The 21,390-nt window shown below is 41.0% G+C and overlaps 1 protein-coding gene across 1 annotated transcript in view; it reads right to left on the bottom strand.

Annotated features, from left to right (window-relative positions):
- Positions 1-3,626: 3,626 nt before the first annotated feature.
- Positions 3,627-21,390, bottom strand: part of SLC35F1 (solute carrier family 35 member F1) — a 304,981-nt gene continuing 287,217 nt past the window's right edge. Inside the window, exon 8 of the mRNA XM_036317921.1 lies at positions 3,627-6,822. Within this exon, the coding sequence (XP_036173814.1) occupies positions 6,598-6,822 (225 nt within the window). The 3' untranslated portion in view covers positions 3,627-6,597. The remainder of the gene's footprint in view (positions 6,823-21,390) is intronic.

The following is a 21,390-nucleotide window of genomic DNA, read 5'->3' as shown; positions in this document are numbered from 1 at the left end:
CCTTTGACTCCCTGAGACCCCGCCCCACCCAGGCTGCGGCAGAGGCTTTTGCATGTCAATGTACCTAACTGCAGCTGAGCCAGGCAGACCCGGAACTTCCAAGAGAAGGCCCAAGGCCCCGCAGCGGCTTGCATTGCTTCACAGCTGAGCCTCTTTGTGGCTCCTGCTGTGTGGCCTCAGGCAGAGGCTGAATTAGCACCTCCTTAGATCCAGGAGCCACTCACTGTACCCAGTGGTCAGAGGGGGACCATCCAGATTGCAACTCCTCAGATCCATAAGGGTCACACTCAGGGAGCAGACTCAATGAGCACCAAAGCCCCGCTGAAGCAAGTCTTGCCCCAGAAGGGTGTCTTCAGCACAGAAGTTCTCCCACTTCAGACACAGCTGATTCTCACAGCCAATTGGCCTGGAGGTCAATTCCTCCCAGTGATTCTACAACAACCAAGGCACCAAGAGTGCACTAAGAGTGTCCACCCCAGGTAACTGGGGAGGCTGAGCCATTGGGCCCTACAGGACACCTGGCGCGCAGGGACACTCTATCAAAACAGGGAAGCAGCCAAAATGCGGAGACAGAGAAACAGGTCACAAATGGCAGAAATGGAGGAAAGCAAACGACTGGATATAGAGTTCAAGGCCACGTTTATAAGGTTTTTCAAGAATTTTATGGAAACCGCCAATAAATTTAGTGAGACCCTCAAGAAATCTAGTGAGATTCTCGAGGATATGAAAAAGGACCAACTAGAAATTAAGCATACACTGACTGAAATAAAGAATAATTTACAGAGATCCAACAGCAGACAAGAGGATCCCAAGAATCAAGTCAAAGATTTGAAATACAAAGAAACAAAAAATACCCAACCGAAAAAGAAAAGAGATTCCAAAACTATGAAGATAGTGTAAGGAACCTCTGGGACAACTTCAAGCGTACCAACATCAGAATTATAGGGGTACCAGAAGGAGAGAGAGGGCAAGATATTGAAAACCTTTTTGAAGAAATAATGACAGAAAACTTCCCCTACCTGGTGAAAGAAATGGACTTACAAGTCCAGGAAGCGCAGAGAACCCCAAACAAAAGGAATCCAAAGAGGACCACACCAAGACACATCATAATTAAAATGCCAAGAGCAAAAGATAAAGAGAGAATCTTAAAAGCAGCAAGAGAAAGAAAGTCAGTTACCTACAAGGGAGTACCCATACGACTGTCAGCTGATTTCTCAACAGAAACCATGCAGGCCAGAAGAGAGTGGCAAGAAATATTCAAAGTGATGAATAGCAAGAACCTGCAACCAAGATTACTTTATCCAGCAAAGCTATCATTCAGAATAGAAGGTCAGATAAAGAGCTTCATGGATAAGAAAAAGCTAAAGGAGTTCATCACCACCAAACCAGCATTATATGAAATGCTGAAAGGTATTCTTTAAGAAGAGGAAGAAGAAAAAGGAACTCTTACCATTTGCCACAGCATGGATGGAACTGGAGAGCGGATAAATACCACATGATTTCACTCATTTGTGGAACATAATGAACAACATAAACTGATGAACAAGGACTGATCCAGAGACGGAGAGGCATTGATTGGACTGTCGGGCCTTGGAGGGAAGGTAGGGGAGGGTGGGGGTAAGGGGGAAAGATCAACCAAAGGGCTTATATGCAAGCATATAGGCCTAATCAATGGACACGGACAACGGGGGTGTGAGGGCATGAGTGGGGGGGGGGTAGAGGGTAACGGGGGACAAGGACACATATGTAATATCTTAATCAATAAAAAATATATTAAAAAAAAAGAAAGGCCATCTGGTAGGTGTGGGCTTTCCAGCTGTATTATATCTTTCTGAATTAAACATTTTTGTCCACATGGAGAATCAAGGGCAGAGACACTGTCTTGGTGGCCCTTAGGGAGCCCTCTATCTATGCTTGCAGAAAGAAAAGAGACAGAAAGGAAAAGAAAATCAAAGAAAAATGGCAGAAAGGAAAAAGGAAGATCCGCGTACATAATTAAGAAGCAATTTAATAAAATCAGAAACACAATTCACAAGTAAAAAGAATAACTTTTTTTCATATCCCAAGGCCAACCAGAATGGCCAAACATAGTAAGGGTTTGTAAAAAAATTCAAGTGTGCACTGAAGTGAAACCAATGATTTCTTCCTTTCCAAGTACAGAAAACGTACTTGAGAGTAGGAGGAGGAAGAAGGGACCCTTTTGTAATAGAATACCCTCCCACGTTGTGTTTCTGACTCAGAAGTTAGAGCACATTAAAAACAAGATGCATGAGTACCTTCCATGTGCACGGTACTTTTTCTAGGCGCTGAAGATGGATCTGATGCCAGTTCCTGTTATTTCAGACACTACCGTTTGCTTTCCTATGGAGCATCAAGGCAACATAGTAAATTACAACTCTCCTGCTGAATTTTACTCGTTTCTCCTTTTCTTTCATGGTAATAGCCACACAAATCATTCCAGTGCTGCCTTATCTTACCTCTGCAAGAGCTTCCAAGCATTCAGGAAACCCAGTTCTTTCTCTTAAGACAACGATAATTCACTGGGAAACAGACTAAACACGACTTACACATTTATTATGTGTACCACTGGGACCCCGATCGTTTAGGATTGCTGGGCATTTGACAACAGACTGAGTGGAAGTTCAACTGTATTTCGTCTTTGATCCGAGAGTTTACTGCAAAAACAAAAAGCAGTAATTTAGAGAAACATTTACATTTTTCAAGGAAAAACTTTAACCCGTGAGTCACGTTTTCAAGAAAATTATTTCTATGAAGTACATACTGTTCTAACTATTTATAAAAGCAGATCATGATGGATCTCAACTTAAGAACACTTTATAAAGGATTTGTGTGCTGCTGTTCCTTTTGTCCTGAATAATGAATGCATTTCTTTTAAAAATATTTTAGAAATGTAATGTGGACACACAGTCTTTTGGGCTCACCTAATTTTTGAAGTCTTACTGTGAACAAGAAGGGCAAGAACATGAACTTGATATGCAATCACCTCCAAGTACTTAAGGGTTTGCTGGGCAACTTCACTTGGCACGGGAGGGGGATGCTAGCGTGTGAGTTCTGAGCAGGAACCCCAGCAGACCTGCTGTGCAAGTGTCCTGCCCTGGAAGAACGCTCGCCCTTTCAACCTGGCACTGTGCCACGGGCAGCACACACACAACTTTCCTGTTGATGAGGAACTTTTTCTTGGGGGTAAACTGTATTGTTCTATGAGCGTTTTAAATGTGGGCCTAGAGGCTGCAGCCCCAGAGCCTTCGTAAGCATCCAGATAAGTAATTAATTTTGCAGATCACAAACATGTTCAATTTGGCTCTTTGAAAGTACAGCGCTGAGGACAACTGTGCCCTTCCTAATTTGGAAATATTTTCTTTCTGGTTTTTATTTTGACATGTTCCCTGCTATCGACTTTCGTGCTATTTCTGGCCTCCCACGGGAGCTCCTTCCAGGGTCGTCATGGTGCAGACAAACACTCAAGAAAACCAAGAGCTCCGAGCTTTCAGAAAGCATTTATTTTTATTTGAAAACATTATACAGGCATTACATTGCCACAGCCAGTCCATAGGGGAGCATGCAAATACCAAAATTGGAGAGTTTGCTCAACTTATAGGTGTAAATTTCTTTTTTTCTGTCTTTTTTTTTTTTTTTTTTTTGGTTCATATTTTCCATTTGCAGTGTCTGGGTTAGTGTGCTTTGTTATGTGGCTTGACAATAGAATCCTACCCATGGGGTAAAATCTGTACTGGTAGCTAGCTGGGGACTACTAAGTGGTTATAAATCATAACAAACGCAAAACAAACAATACTACACGCTTCTCAAAAGGTTAATAGCACACGTTAGCAATATCTAAACTAAACATAGAAACGTTTTCATGGGACACAGTGGTGCAAAGTTTTCTATTGCTTGGTCTACCGGTTGTGAATTTCAGAGTTTGAAGATGTGAGAAGGCGTGACCAAGGCAAGCTCCGTCCCCAGTGCAAGTTTCCATTGAGGCAGTGAGAACCTCCACGCGTCTCTAGGTGGGGTTCAGGAAAGCTGTGGTTTGCTTGTCCAATCAAATTCTATACAAACTGCCAGTCCCATTCGTGGAGGAGGGTGGGGTGATGCATTGAAAAGCTGAACTTGTTGCTGGTGTCTACTGAGGTTATGACATTTCAGAAATGAAAACAGCTAGAGTTAATGTCCTACACCCATTTCCCACCCCACTCCCAAAGGATCGATGTTTTTGTACAGAAAAAAAATATGTGTGTTTCCTGCTATCTTTTTTTGTTCCAAAGAGTTGATGGGAACTCCCAGATCTCAGACAATTCAGTGTGATCAGGCTTTCTAAATGGAGACAAACCAACACCGTGAGGTTCCCCCGGGGCATGAAAGTCTTGTGTATAAGGACACTGGATGATAAAGGGGATACAGTGAATTTACCTTAACATTCACACTTGGTTTTCATACAATGGAGTCAATTGAAATGTCCTAGAAAATAGTTCAGATGGCAACTTTCAGCCATCCGCTGATTGCCGACCTTTGTGAAATGTAAATTTTGAAAAACATTCCCAGTCCACTGAGTCGACTAGGAAAACTTTCAGCCACTTATTTCGCCTAAGATTTTACTAAGCATCTACAAATTAGTGTCACAAAAAGTGAATTAAAAAAGGCTAAAACATTTGGCTTAAAATAAATATAAAAATGCAATAAATCAAGCAAATTATGCAAACCAAAGGAATGTAAACACAAAAATAAAACCACAGTCTTTAAAGGTCTTCAGATCTGAATGGATGAAATATTGAGAGAAAGGTATTTAACTGGTTTTAAAGGTAGCAGAAAGCAGACATTGGCAAAGCTGTTCGACTTGACATAGCTTTCACATTGTTGTTTTTCCCCCCCAGAGAAAATAAAACATGTTTCTAAAGGGGCGGAACACAGATGAGCATAAGATCTGCATATCAGAAAAGGTACTTTTTCTTCTCCGTTTGCAAGGGCTGGACTACCCACGCCCAGAGTAGAAGGCAGGCAGAGGGGCCACGTGGGTGCTGACTGACAGCATGGGGTGCTTTTGCCTTCACAAGGAGGTCTTGCTCAGGCTATATAGGAATCCCGACTAAGCTGCAATCTGTCCTTCTGCTATACAGACCCCTCTGGTGTTTTTGCTTTACTTGCTTAAGATTCATTGATTTTAATTGTCCAAAGTTTTATAAGCATTTACTTTTCCTTTACAAGCCCTGTAACTTGATCGAGGATCTTTTTGAATGCTAGTGAAGCCAGCCAGACGTAAAGACCATTTCCCATACTGACACATAGAATCTATTTCTAAATCATAGAGATGTGCGGTGTTTCTTATTTTCTGTGTTTGGAAATAAGGGCCCTTTTAACAGAATTAGAGTAGTGACATATCCCTCAGAGTCTTATCAGGACCTTATAATATTCTCTGTCTCCATAAGAATGTTATGTTGATATATTCCGTTAATGACTGGATGCCAAATATGACCAACATGCCAGACTTTCTCATGGGTGACATCTTTACCACCACAAAGTGGCCAGATCAGTCGAGCTTTGTCAGAGACTGCTCCATATCAGCACCTTGACTTTGTCTGGAGGCCACAATAAAGGTAACTGCATGCCTGTTCGTTTCAGAAGGGATGTCACACATTAAAAGGACAGGGGGCCAGGGCTTTTGCCAACATTTTGATTAATTTCCATATCACTAAAGATAATCTAGGGGAAAAAAGAAAAGCAAATCTATTTTTTGAAGAGAGGATATAGGAAGAGGCAGCAGGATTTAAAAAAAAATATATATTCCCCTAAACATACATTTATATTACTCCCGGGGTTTCCCATCAGCCACAGAAATGGAACATTCCTTCTTCCGTTATTTCAGAGACTTGATTGGCATTATCTAAGGTGGCACAACAGAAAGACAATGGCCGGGAGTAATCAGAGGTCAAAATATACAAAGGCTAACATGTTTGTTTATATCTATTCCTGGAATAGAGAAGTATATGGTCAGTTGCCCCTCCCCACAAGGGTCACAGCAAGAAATGCTTATTGAGCAGACAATCCAAGGTCATAGAGGAAACCATGAGCCCCAGGTGCCCAGGACAGGGAAGCTTCTCAGGGTGGGGCTCCTGCGGCCGGCGGCACTCACAGACTGTGCACAAAAAATAAAGTATGATTCTTAGAAAGTGACTTGCTATAGAAAAGTGGGATTTATGTAAACTACACGTGGGTGGTCTGGCAATAGTTCCCCTCAAGAGTACAAAACAGCCTCCTGAAACTAGGTGTCATAAGAGCAACAATAATAATCCAAGTGATAATAATAACAGTTGCTTCTGATCAGAAAATGTTCACAGTAATGAATGCAGGGGCGCTGTGATCAGGATACACACAAGCGGGGCATCTCTCCAAGTCAGGTGGGTCAAAGCCTGTCTCCAGTGATGTTTAGCTTGTGCCTCTTACAGGCTTTTGGATTTGCTACCTTGCAGTCCACCCATGTAAACTGCACCTAATAAATACCTTTCTCTATGTACAATACAGAGATGATGGGCGAACACGTGGCCACTGAGTTGTGCTCAGTGGGTGGGGGAGGGCCTCATCCTAGGCCACACGGACGTGGGGCTCCTCTTCGGTCTCCTGGCCCAGGCTGGTGTAGGTGACCGAAGGCTCCACCTGAGCTGTGGCCGGTAAGTCCACGACAGGTCCCGAAGGATTGCGGAACTGCTTGTACACCCGGGGGTCCTGGGCTATGTAGGTGGAGGTGGAGGAGTAGAGCACCAACCCGATGAGGATGGTGAAGAAGGACAGGAGATAAAGTCCTGAAAACTAAGAAACACCACAGCAAGTTAATCACCATTCAGAGGGGAACCATTTATACATTAAAGAAGCACAGAGAGGCCAGGGTGGACCTGCTTCCTCTTAGACCAGGTGCTTGATGAGATGGCCAGTGCTCTTGATGGAGGTTAATTTGCTCTTCCTAAACTGCCTTGGTCTTATTGATTCTCTTTATATATATATTTTTTTCACCTCTGTGGCTAACACAGAGGAACACTTAACTAACTAAAATGCCAGCGAGTACCGGATGTGGGAGAGCTAGTAAGCACAAATTAAAATACATCAAGTTAAAAGCCAAAAATCTCCAATATTGCTCAACTAAGAGTGGGCTGTCGTTGGTGTCATTAAACCCAGCAGAAACATAGATATTCCATTTGATGTTGTAATGAACACCAGACCCCTCCCTGACACAGCTGCATGGACACTCCCATTTCCCTAATCCAGTTCACACTCTATTTATCTTCCGGGCAGGAGTTGTTATTTGACTATCTTTGCATTAGATTATCCTTGGGTGGAAAAACACACACAAAACTATAGCATTCCATTCTTGACCCCCTAACCTAAAAACCAAACCAAACCAAACAGGGTGGTATCTATAGAATGTTGCTTCCTATATTCCTTGCTTGACAGTTGATAGAGTTTTGTAAAAGAGAGAGAGAGAGAGAGAGAGAGAGAGAGAGAGAGAGAGAGAGAGAGAATAATGGTTTATACAAGTGCCCAAGAATTTACGTATGTGTTAAAAACTACCACTTCTGAACCTTCTTGAATAGTTACATGGGAAGTAGCTCCTTGAGTAATTACTGGGAGAGAGTGAGGTAACAATATGTGCTGCCATTTCTGTCATTTCTTTCACTCATTCACTGCATTCAACAAATAGTTTCTTCTCTATATCAAACACTGAACTTTTTACTGGGAAAAAGAAATGGAAACACGTGGCTCTTACCATTAAGGATTAATAGTCTCAGTGGAGAAGCAGGGATGTACAGATAGACAAGAACAATACAAGGCACTGTGGCTGGCCAAAGCTCATTTTAGTCAATGGCTATTATCCCCATCTTGACCACATTCTGCATCCAAGGAAAAAAGGATCAATTTGATTTTCCTATTTTATTTTTTATGCTCATATCCTAAAAGAACTAAAAACTGGCGGGAAAATCAAGGACAAAAGTCAATTGGAAGTGGGGAGAAAGGAGAAGAGGGAAAGGACCCAGAAATCTACAAAGTAAGTTGCCAGGTTACAATAAAGAGTCAAAAGATGGCTATAACAGGAAAGGCATTTTGAAAATGGCACAGAGAAAAGATAGTTCTGTGGCTAACATTTCTGCCATGATGGTGGGTCTTTTCCTTCTATTTATTTATTTATTTATTTTTTAGCAGCAGCAAGGCAGCTAATACTAAAGGCCATTTTCTGATTTTCTTTCTAGAAAGGAAACCATATGATAATCCTTCCTCAGATGGTTTTATATGCAAGACTCAACTTATAACAGCTTCACTTAATTTGAAATAGTTAATAGGAAAAGAAGACCCCTAACTCAATACTGTTGTATATAATCTTACACCCAAATGTGCTTCCTGAAATTCTATACTCAAGAGATTCATCCTTAATCTAAAAGTTTGGTGAATGAAATGAATTTATTCCTAATTTGACCATCATCTCAAATATTTTATTAATGACTTGCATTTTCAAAACCTATCCTCTATTTCCAATGCCTTTCCATTTAACTCATACAAAATTCACTCTAAAACTGTCAAAATATTGATAGCATGGGATTTAATATGGTAGAGGCATCTTGGAAGTCACCCAAGACATTTTATTAATAGACAGTAGAGAAAGTTTTCATTTAAACATTAGCCCACAAAAGGAGCAGTAAGGCAAGCATTACAATTAATCTGGATAAATATTGAAAGTTAGAAATAGCAATAGGAAGGTTGGACTTGTTAAAAAGTCAGAAAAAGTTTCTGCTTATTTTCCTTTATAGATTGATAGGGAAACAATTTAATCAGGGCACCTAATAGGATGACCCTCAGTTCTGGATGCCACACTTACCCTGATAGAGCATTCGATTAAAAAAAAAAAACACACAACCTAATCAACCTAATAAAAATTCTGTATATTCCCAGCTGTTTAACTTATCTGCAAAGAAATACTCATTTCAAGTTCCCTAAGCAAGGAGAACAGGGGCTGCTCTGGAACTCTGATGAAGGACTGAGAGCCACCTCCAAAGCCACAGATAAGGCAACTTTCAGGCAGAGGCTCTCCGTCTCCATGGAAGAACACAGGTTGCTGTCCGGAGCGCACTTGATATCCTCCCTCAGCCAACGGGAAGCGATCAGGAGATGCTGTATGTTCCGTGTTGCAGACACACTTCTGCCTGCATTTTCTCTGACTTGGAGCTTTGAGAAGTTGAGACAGGACGCACCTGCATTCACTACCACACTGCACACTCTGCTTACTTTGCTGCTGCTGTTTTCCATCTTGATGGGTCTCTTTGCTAACGAAGGTCAGAAAGCACTCAAGGCACAAAAGAAGGAAGCCTGTGTGCTGCTCAGGGCAATCTGACTGGGACACAAGCTGTGGTCCATGGAAGGTAGCATGGAAGACTGAGAAGGCTGCACAAAGCTCTTTGACCTCCAACTAGGGATGAAACCAAGCTCTTAGCTCGCTGGCGCCTCAATATGATTACTAGTTAGCTAATGGGACATTCAGCACATTAATGGACAGACCAAATTTCCATTTTAGCTTTGGTATTAAACTTCTGAGTTGAGTTTTAATAAACTAATGACTTTAATGAGCCTAAGCTTATACAAAGTAGAAAGCCACATGGTTTGAAAGCGATTTCAAAGTATATTTATAAATATATCAACTAGAATATGTGAGGAAGAGAGCAATTTTCAAGGGCAGCTTTCCTTTTCTAGCTTGCCTAAGAAGAAGACAGGGGTGAGCAGAGGTGCACATGGGCAATCCTCACAGGTGTAAAGTGAAGGATGAAGTGACTGTAGGTTAAAGCTCTACCTTTAGTGAATGTATGTACCAGCCATGCAGTAGGGTGGGTCTGGCTTCTGTCTTGTCCTTATTTCCTGGGAGCGCACTTTTAAAAAGTTCCTCTATGTGTGTGCCTGGGTGCAAGGTGGCTTCTACAGGTGCCTACTGTTGGACTCTGGTCACTTTTGCTCAATGACTTCACTTGGGCCTATTAATGATCAGAACCAACTTTGATTTAACAAATAATTAAAAGTAAAATTTTATTTGAGCTCTTATAAAGAGATGTTCCACAGTTCTATCAGCAAAACAAAACAAAAAAACAGAAAACAAAGATTCAATGGAAACAGAAACCATGTCACTCGTGAGGTAGAGGAAAGATCTGGGAAAGAGTCGTTGGTGAGGTCCCTGAGGAAAGGGGGGTACAGGGCATGTGTAAAGCTCTTGGAGTTATCTGAGAAATAAGAAGAGTTTAGATCTAAGTTAGGTCTAACTTGGAGAGCTGGAAGAAAAGATCAGAGAAAATACAGTTGGAAGGAGGGAGAAAACAAGGTCAAAGTAGAAAGAAAAAAGATACAGGTAAAGACGTTTCTCAATAGGTAGGAGGAAAGGAGGCTGCAGAACCCCCCTCAATAACCAACAAAATAATGATTCCATTCTAAAGTGAGCCAGCATGTATTCTCTCTCCGTCTCTCAGATTTTTGCACACACACACACACACCTGTGAGCTGCTACTGCTCATGTGATAGGACGAGCCTTCTGAACTTTTCTGAGAAGAACCTGAGAAGAGTGAGAGAACATTACCTTGAAGGCTTCCCCTGTGTAACTGAGAAGCCAGGGACACTGCCTTCAGGCACTCAGGTGTTCCCAAGACTATCTCCGATGAAGGGAAGAGGGAAATAACCCAGTATCTCAGACCATAGCTCAAAAGTTACATCATTGCTCAAGTTTCAAAAGACGCTCATCTTGCCCAAAGAAGAGGGCTTTATGGAATGTGAGCCTGACACTTGAAAGAGGCATACCATTTGGAGACATGATAATGGTAAGTGTTGAAACTAATTTCTGAACTGCATAAGGAAGCTACTCAGAAATGAATTTGAGGACATTTTTAAGTGTTTTTAGACACAGCTTTAATGTGGAGGTTTTCCACATACACAAAGGACATGTGGCTACAATGATTTCCTTTCTAGTTCTTTATTCAAGAACTAAATAAAATTAAGCGTTTACACATTTTTTACTCTTTAGCAGAAAACATCGAGGAGGGAAGAATCTGGAAATCTGAAAAACTTAGTGGTTGCTTTAGCAGTCAGTGCACCTGTAGAGTGATAAAGGGCAGTGACTGGCCATTCCCAAGGTTAGGTGGCACAGGCCAGTAAATGTGAGGTTTAATAGCTGTGGGAGAATTTCCATGTGGGGAGACTGGCCTGGCTATGTCAGCAGACAATTTATGCCTGGGGAAAAAAAATTAGACTTTTAATTAAGTTTGTTTAAACTGTCCTGAATACTCTGCAATGCTAAAAAAAATTCTTTCCCCCAAACTTCCATGCTCTGTGATATAAAATGCACATATAATGATAATCAACTGGCACATATAAGCATGATTTCTAGACCAAGAAGGAATAAATAAGCCCAATTCTGTCTGAAACAGAACCAGCTTACCCAGTTTGGAGGTTCTAGGTAATAGACCCATCAGTGACTAAGTGAAATGCCAATTAAAAGAGTGAATCATGGTAGCATCATCATTAATGAAATGCAATGCTACTAAAAGTCCAATTTTGAAGCTGATATAAGCGGATTTGGGGAGCCCAAGTTCTCTTGAGTGCCCACTTTACATGTGGATTGAACTCTTTGGGCAATGATCTAAGAAGGGGAAAAACCAATCTGCTGAGTGACCCGGGGTGGAAGGGAGAGGACAGCTCAGCAATGACAACTCGTCCCTCGGCCACCATGTGTGTCTCAGAGGGGTGTGGCCCACACCTGGAGCTTGAGAGTGGAATGGTGGGGAGCAGAACCAGAGGAGGCGGTAAGCCGGGGCCTGGTTGGGATCTTGAGGCGAAAGGCTCTGCCTGATTGTGATCTATGGCTGCTGGGTCTGAGCCAGTTGCTATTCAAGGCAAGGAAACTAGACAGACCTGGCTCTGCAGAAATGCCAACATAAACAAGTTGATGCTCGACCTCCTAAACTTGGCTCTGCACTGAATTAACAAAATCATTTTTATTATTATTAAGAATATTAAAAATGCAAAAGTTCTGCTTCTGAGTTTACTAAACTGAAAATAAATTGCCTGGAGAAGACAGAGCTTTTTCAAAGTTTTTAGTTCTGCCTTGTATTTGCTCTGTCTCCTACTCTTGCCTCTTCTCATTCCTCCTCTCCTCTTTCCCCCATTTTTTTTTTCTTCGAAGAAAAGGACTAAAGCTCTCTGGTTAAATATTGCCATATTTCTTTCTTCTAGGTCACAGCATGGAGCATACCAAATGTGGGCATGGCACACACTCTACTGTCAAACACCATAATCAGTTGTCTTTAGGGACCAAGAACACTTACCCCCGCTCCTCACCTCCCATTCTTTCTCCAAGTAGGAGTGAGAAAATAACCCCAAATTCATCTGAGCGACAGAGAAAATAAATCAGCAAGTGCCCCAGTCAAAATACTAAATGGTTTCTTCATCCATATCAGAGAACCACGGCACGGCTAAGATTTAAATATTTGGGAAATAATCTATCCTCTAAACACTACTTTGTTAAGGAGAGAAGCAGCAACCAGGGCCCTTGCTGCTCTGTGTCCTGATGCTGTCACCAGGTACAGGCTGTACCCCCACTGCCTTTCCAGTCTGATTTGTGAGGCCTTTTGTTTGGTTTTCAAAACCAATTCAGTTGGCAGCATAATTTGTGTAGTCAATCACATCTAAGGCCAATAAAGGTTCTTTCCCAGGCAAATATCTTCCCCTGTGGGTAATTTCACACATGAGTACAGCAACAGGGAGCTAAAAATGGATTTCTGCCATTATCTTTTCTATGACAAACAGACATTTTCACTTGGTTTGATGAATTGATACGATTCCTCATTTGTGCAGATTTCTATTCTCCGTAGCCCCACAAATGAAGACCATAACAGCCAAGTCACAAGAGGAATAAAAGGGGACAACTCTATGGGAGTGTTTAATTATAGGTTCAGTGACAACAAAGGCTGTGTGATGGCTCCTTTATGTCACCTTGCCATGCATCGGTCTTAGTATCAGGATTCAAAAAAGGGACTACATTTGTGAGCAGGGTACACTGAGCAGTGGCCTTCACGCCATGTGGATTCTTGCATCACAAGATAACTATTTTCCTTCCACACAACACAGAGATACACACTGGGCTGGATTGATTTTGCAGGAGACTGAATATTAAGCTAGTGAAAGACAATTTATAGAAGTGGTAGTGTTGCTGCTCAACACATCTCAAACAGCCCCTGCTCCATTACAATGGAATCAAGAGCTAGAAATGGGAGTGGCCCCACTCACTATTACCCCTAGTGATCCACTCATACAATTTTGCTTCCTGCTGCTGCAACCTTATGCTCCGCTGATCTAAAAGTCTTAGTGCCAAAGACAGGAATGTTCCCACCAGGAGACACAAAAATTATTCCGTGGAACTTCTGAAAGTTAAGACCACCACCCAGCCACTTTGGGCTCCTCATGCTTCTCAACCAACAGGTAAAGAAGGGGGTTCTTGTGCTGACAAGGTGGGGCGATTGGTCTTGGTTACCAAAGGGAAAGTGGGCTGCTGTGTCACAATGAAGCCAAAGAAGAGTATATCTGGAATCCAGGAGATCCCATAGGCATCTCTAAGTATTACCATGCCCTGTGAACAAGTCAGTGGAAAATTTCAACAACCCTATTCAGGTAGGACTATCAATGGCCCAGACCCTGCTCAATGAAGGATGAGTCACCCCATAGTGTAACTAACCAATGACCTGCTGAGATGTTTGCTGAGGACAAATATAATACAGAAAAAATAGTAGAAGAAGGTAGTTATAAATATCAGCTAAATCACATGACCATTTTACAGAAACGAGAACTGCAATTCTCATGAGTATTTATACCTTATTTTGTTATGAATATGTTTGTGTGTGTATGAAATAACTTTGTTTTCCCCTTTCTCTTATCACCTTGCCATATAAGATGTGTTGAGTTTTCATCAGAATATTCAAGTATTGTTACCTTTACAGCATAATATTTAAGTTACAGATATCAAGGAAAAGAGTCACATCCCCCAAGATGTTTGCAACCTCTTCTAGGGAAATGTTAGTGTGTTTTCAGTGGTGAGCAGGATAGTTGTCTCAAGTCAGACAAAACTATGATCTTGACTCTGTCTTTATTTCAAAATTAAGTATGATTTAAAGAGATGTTTATATGGGGGCAAAGCTGATAAGACATACACTTGAGATAGTTAATTTTGTCAACTTGGCTAGGCCACAGTACCTAGGTATTTAGTCAAACACCTATTTAGATATTGCTGTGAAGGTAGTTTGCAGATGAGACTAACTTTAAATAAGTAGACTTTGACTAAAGCAGGTTACCCTCAATAATGTGGATGGGCCCTATCCAATCAGTTGAAGGCCTTAAGGGAAAAAAGTCTGAGGTCCCCCCAAGAAAAGCGGTTCTCAACCTATGGGTCGCGACCCCTTTGGGGGTCGAACGACCCTTTCACAGGGGTCGCCTAAGACCATCGGAAAACACATATATAATTACATATTGTTTTTGTGATTAATCACTATGCTTTAATTATGTTCAATTTGTAACAATGAAATTGGGGGTCACCACAACATGAGGAACTGTATTAAAGGGTTGTGGCATTAGGAAGGTTGAGAACCACTGACCAAGAAGGAAGGAATTATGAGGAATTCTGCCTTTGGACTCCAGCTGCAACACCAACTTTCCCTGGGTCTCTAGCTTGCTGGCTTGTCCTTCAGATTTAGAATTTGCCAGCCTCTACAGTAGCATGAGCTAATTCCTTAAAATAAATCTCTATCTCTACAGATATATGAATATAAACACACACATATCTTTCTGGCTATGTTTCTCTGAATAACCTAATACAGTTGATGATAAGAAAATCTGTTTTACAAGTTCTTGATGCTGATGTAAACTTTCATAACAATTTCTCTCTGTGGCAAGTTTTAGAAATGGGGTGTTTAATGATATTTCCCAGGAAATATCAAGTGGTGGTTCATAGTGTGGGTTTTAGAGTCAGAATTCTGGCATTGCATCTCTGTTTTCCACTTCCTTTTGTAATCTTGCACAAGTTTGTTACCTCTCCACACCTCTAGTCATCACCAATTAACTAAGGATAATAGTAGTGTGTGGCACATAGTAAATGTCCAGTAAATGCCAGCTATTGTTAGCTTTACATTACAAAGAGTAAATGCTAGAGCAAAAACAGATATAAAACTCTCAAGAGCCATTTCTGAACCAAGCTGAACTGCAAATGCATTTATATAATTGACTACTAAAAAGCATCACAACGATCAATCCATCAGGAACGGGAGGCTTTGTGTCAATGCAAATAATAAACCCCTGGCTTATGGGCTCGGTGTTTGGATTTATTCATGTTCAGTTTTCTTACAATGATGCATAATTACAGAAGTCACAGAAATCTCCGTGAATTCCTATTCTGTTTTCACCTTAATTATTAATTTTGAGCAGCTACTCCCCCTTGGCACATATCGCACTGGAATACCCATGAGTATACTAGTATGTGTGTTAGCAATTTATTTTGCTTCCTTGGTTGGTAAGCTGAAAACTGGCCCCACAAATATATCCTAATCCCTGGAACCTTCCAATGTTAGTTACCCTAGTTGGAAATAGGTCTTGAAGATCTGATTAAGTAAAGGATATTAAGATGATAGATGTTCCTGGGCACTATGGACTGAATTGTGCCTTCTCCCCTTGCCCACAAGTTTGTATGTTGAAGTCATGACTCCCATGTGGTTGTAATTATAAATGGGGCCACCCAACAAACATAGGACCTGAACCGGATGGCTTCACAAATGAATTTTACCAAATATTCAAAGATGAGCTCACACTTATCCTTCTCAAACTACCCCAAAGAATTCAAGAGGAGGAGACTCCCAAGCTCATTTTATGAAGCCAGCATTATCCTAATTCCAAAACCAGATAAAGACACTACGAAGAAAATTACAAGCTTCTAAGAGCAATCTACATCTCTATTGCACAGGGGAAGAACTCAACTTAAATCCAACATATCTTGGAATAACCTTAATGGGTTATTGATGAACTAAGAAGTTGTTCTTTCTTAGTTCATAGCAATGAGTGATCATCAAGAAATACTACCATGGCTGCAGGATGGGGAAACCCCTTGACAAAATGAAAAATGAGCTCTCCTGCAACCGTATTGGAATCCTTTATTTCCTTCTCTTACATTTAGCTGGTGATGGCAGGAGAGACAGAAAAATGAAATAAATGGACAAGTAATTTATTGCAAAGAATACCACGATGTGGCAGCTGTCAAGGAAGAAATCATATTATAACTTTAATGGTTAATCAATATTTTTTATATCAGAAGTTCAGTACATGATAAATAGGTGCCATCTTCACTTATGTAGCCCTCAATACCCACTTTTTAATTCTAGAATATAACTGAGGAGCATTGCCATTGGGCCCAGAATATTTAGCTATTCCGTAATAAAATCTTTAACATCATTATTATTATATATCCATAGTATTGCAAGATCCTGGAAATCCATGGAGTGATATAAAAATGTGACAGACATTCAATGATACTGTTAATTTTTTTTTTCGTCTTTAAATTAAGCTTGGTACCTATTATAAAAATAAATTATGTAATGTCTTAAGACTTTAAAATAGTATAAAATTTGGGTTATGATACTGTTATATAAACACATTTTAAAAAATCAAAATCTAGAGTGTCTCCTAAATTTGACATTCATGAACTGAGATAGCCACAACCATCTATATGTCTCTCTCTCTCTTTCTCTCTCTCTCTCTCTCTCTCTCTCACCAGCTATAGCCACCATTCCTCATCACCAAGCTGTAAGGAGATTTCTCACTTGGAAAGAACCTTCTTTACTATCCAGTTAGCCTCTGAGAATTATGGCTTCTTTTCTCTGGACACATGTGATTATGGGAAAGTTAAATAGATAATTTTTTTTCTAATATTCTTGTTGTTGAACCTCCATGTTCCTCTGAGATGTTCCCTAAGCCACCCATCAGTTCAATCAAAGAATGAATCAAAACAATGACTTGCCATTGCGGGAGCTAATATTTTTTGCTTTTTATCTGGTTTCATAGACTTGAGATGCAAAGAGTCCACATCAATCAAAAGCTTTTTGGCTTCTTATGTGACAATTCCTAGATAATGTTTAGCTTAAAAAATTAAAGTTTAACCTCAAATGTTTCTTGTAGAAGTAAGCCTTTCATTGAGTAAATAATTGATGAACACCTACCACACCAGGCACTGTACTAGACACCAGGGATCCAGCATAGAACAGACATGCATGACCCCTGTCACCTGGAGCTTAATTCTTATATAAAGTCAGTCCTTTCACTTAAGGGTGGGACTCGTTAGTACCCAAAGGAAACTCCAATACCATCCATAACCTCTGGGACTGCCACAGAGCAGTGGGAAACAGGCCCACTCCTGTACACAGATGCCTGGTTCCACGGAGCAGCAGAAAGGAACTGGGTGTGAAACTGGCAGCCAACATTGACATTCAAGATAGCTGAGCTACACTGTTGGGTCTGAAGCCCCACAGAAGAGTTTTACAGTGTATTTATTTTAAAAATAAAAACACATCCCAAATCTATTTAAATGAGACAAAACACTAGGTATAAACCGCCTTAGTGCTTAGCAATGTAAAGAGAGAAGAGTTTAACTTATGTAAAAATAGTGATAAAAACAGACACAAACACTTCAGTTCTTCGTGTACATGTTTGTCAATTAAAACTGAGAATAAACCATTTAGAACCTTCTCATTAGTGTCCGGTTGCAATTGTGTCCCATTTTTTTAATGGCAGAGATTCATATTTAGATTTCCATTTATTCGAGCAGATTGCTAACTTTATGTATTTTTGAAGTGAAAAGAGCTTTCTGGTTTTATGATTATAAAAATAAATGTTCATATATTGCTTCAGTAACACATAATTTATGCAATACTTAAAAGTGTGAAGAACATGAAATATAAGCACTAAAAATTCTATCCTCCTTACTAATGGCATTATTTATTGAGTGTTCACTGGCCAGACATGCAGTGATTTATGTGTACTACTTCATTTCTGTACAAGGACCCTGATGCTACCAGTTATATGGTATCCACTACTGTGACCTCAATTTTGCTAATGGGGAAATAGAGGTTGAGGGAAGCGAACTTCTGCACAAGGCTGTATAACTGGCAACATCAGGGGTCCTGTATAGAATTCAGAGGGCAAACCTGACAAAAAACCCTGGATTTTTATCTTCACTGACCTCTAACTGACATTTGGCGTTTCTTCATTATAAATGTGAGCAGTGACCTACATTGGTATTAGCAGTACCTTAGATGCTTTTGCTAACAGAAATCGCATGTCACACTACAATCGCAGCAGATCTCTCCTCTCCAGTATTGCTTACACTCATCACTGCTTCAAAATGGCGGTACTTATTAGATGTGCTTCGACATCTTGTGACTTGATATGTTACTATATTAGCACATTGTAAAATATCGTGATTATTTTAATCGGCTGGCTTTGTTTGCTATGTATTTTATTTTAGACATTTAAAAACACTGTGAGGGATCGCTAGGCTTCCCCAGACTGCCAGAGGGCCTCCAGCACAAAACAGCTGGGGAGCCATTGGTAGGCAGTGAGCTGAAACTCACACCCAGGCAGGCGGTTTAACTTTGGGGTATGGGCTCGGGCTTGGGACAACTCTGCCTGCCTGTGGACTTGGGTTCGTGTGTTGGTGAATATACTTTCAGATTTGTCTCCAATTTGTAGAGAATTAATTAAATGGTGACTAACTCAGGGAAAATTCAAGGAAACATTTTTAAGAACAGAACCTTTCCCTCTTCTTCAGACTCTCAAAGAGGCAGGAGGACAATGAGGCTTGTCATTATCTGAGGGAGCAGCTCAAGGCAATCAAGAAATTGTGCCCCAGGGAGTGGAACAGGTCCCAGGCCAAGCTGACCTACAAGTGTACACATATCAGAGACATTCTCAAACAGAAAGAACCCAGAGATAGGACTCTTCTGGGCTCTTTTGGGGAAAAAAGCACCCAAATTACTTAACGATAAAATCCAGTCATTCATTAGATTGAAAAGAGCCGAGTGCGATGCTCAATTAAACAAAACAAAACACAGTAGCTAAAAAATTCTGAGAAAAAGAGAATGTAACCTAGGAAAGTTGTCCTTTGACTACAAATATAAGAAATGTTTTTAAGACAGCAAAGGCATGAAATATATAGCCCCTATGAACCCTTCCTGGAAGACCTAGACTAGCCAATGACACTCCTGCAGTGATTATACAGTCTCCCTTCTTCAAGGCACTTGATCACCATCTGCTGGAAAATATTCCATCAATGGGAAAATGGCACTGTAGGCAGCCTGTACAACCACCCATGGAAGCCCTGCCTCCTGATAATACCAGCCAACTGAGAGATAAACGAAAACTAGGAACTCAGAAAAGAAGAGCCTGTATTTCAGACTGGTGGTTTAGCAAATACAGTAAGTATGGAAATATGGCTTAAAGACTACAGGGATTATATTGATGGAAATTAACTATTAAAAATTGATAATATGAAAACATACAACAGAAATCAGGAAGTGAGGGAGAGACAGTATTATCTTTCGTAGAAAGTAGTAAATAAAGACTCTCAAAACTTTAAGTACCGAGTTGAAAAAAGCCTCCCATTCATGGTAGCCCCTGGAGATATGTAGAGTGATGGCTCTACTTCAGGCTTTATGGTTTGAGCCAACCTTTGCTCTTTATCTTAGCAAACTGATGTTCTGATTTCTGTGAGGCTGGGCCATTTCTGTTCTAGTCCAGAGAAGAGGGATCCATACAGGTCTGCTGACAAAAATAGGATCCTGGGTGTGCAGGAAGGAGCCAGGCTGTGCACCCTGGTGACTAACACAGCTAGTGAGTGCATTCTCCTGGTTTTTCAGCTAGCTGGTTTTTCCTGGCCGCAGCCCAGTCCAACCACAAGCCATTCCATTAGAAACTTCTGCAACAGCTCTATCTCATTCCATTTTTCCTCACAGCTTGTCCTGAGATGTGATGCCAAAATATCTGTTTGCTATTGCATTTATGAATAGATTCACATAGAAGGAATTTTGGCTTCTGGCTATAATCCTAGACTTGCCTCAAAATGTGTCCCCAACTTCTCTAATCCTTTCAAATTTTCTGGAAAATGGAAATTGCTAATGTGGCGGAGGCTGGCTATTTTGTTCACTAAATCTATTTTCTTTTATTTCTGCACAAATAGCTTGACTACATTTCCCAACCTTCTTTCAATTAGGTGTGGCCATATGACTGAGTTCTGGCCAACAGAATGGGGTGGAGGTTATGGACACCAGTCTAGACTCAGCCATCACAGCCTCTACCAGTGGTTCTCAACCTTCCTAATGCTGCAACCCTTTAATACAGTTCCTCATGTTGTGGTGACCCCAACCATAAAATTATTTCCGTTGCTACTTCATAACTGTAATTTTGCTACTGTTATGAATCGTAATGTAAATATCTGATATGCTATATGTGTTTTCCGATGGTCGCGACCCACAGGTTGAGAACTGCTGCTAGGCTGTCTCATGTACAGCAGGGGAGAGAATGCCCAGGGCCTGGCCCAGGGTCTGACAAACGTTTTTTTAAAGGGCCAGGTAGTTTAGGCTTGTGGGTCACACAATCTTCATCACAACTCTTCAGTACAGACGTTGTAGGGCAAAAGCAGGCATGAATAACATATAAAGAAATAGGCATGGCTGTGCTCCAATAAAACTGTATCTACGAAAACAGGGGCTGGCTCCCAGTCACAGCGTGCTGATCCCTGCCTAGAGGATGGCAGAGTTGCACAATGGAAGGAGCCTGGGTTCCTGAGTGGCTGTGTGGGAGGCATTCCCTCCCCCCAGTAGAAGCTAATAACACTTACCTTTCCTCCTTTGGCAAGATGGAAGCCCCCCGGACACTGCACTGAGTCTCCAGGCAGGGGAAACCAAGTCCAGACACTCACTGCTCTATCACCTTGATACTTCAGGTGAAATGCTTTGGGGCCTCAGTGAGGCCAGTTTCCCCGATTCTCTACTCATCGGTGACAGTTTAAAAAATAAGAAAAGAGTCATAAAAGCTAAGTATTCATTTAAAAAAATCACCCATTTATAATTATATTTAGGAACCAGGAACTGAACATCATAGCCTTTTAAGATGCCATTCTTACAAAAAGAAATATGAAAGGCTCCCCAGGAGAAGACTTTTTTAAATAAGATGTGTCGTGTTGCTTTTATGCTCATCAGCTGCCACCCGCCCTGGCTTTTCAGGCCCAGTCCCATTACTGAGCTCGCTGACTGCCACAGAGGATCAACTGGG

Source organism: Myotis myotis, unplaced genomic scaffold (assembly GCF_014108235.1).
Source record: "Myotis myotis isolate mMyoMyo1 unplaced genomic scaffold, mMyoMyo1.p scaffold_m19_p_7, whole genome shotgun sequence".
Taxonomy (NCBI): Eukaryota; Metazoa; Chordata; class Mammalia; order Chiroptera; family Vespertilionidae; genus Myotis; species Myotis myotis.
This window is presented reverse-complemented; position numbering and strand designations above follow the sequence as displayed.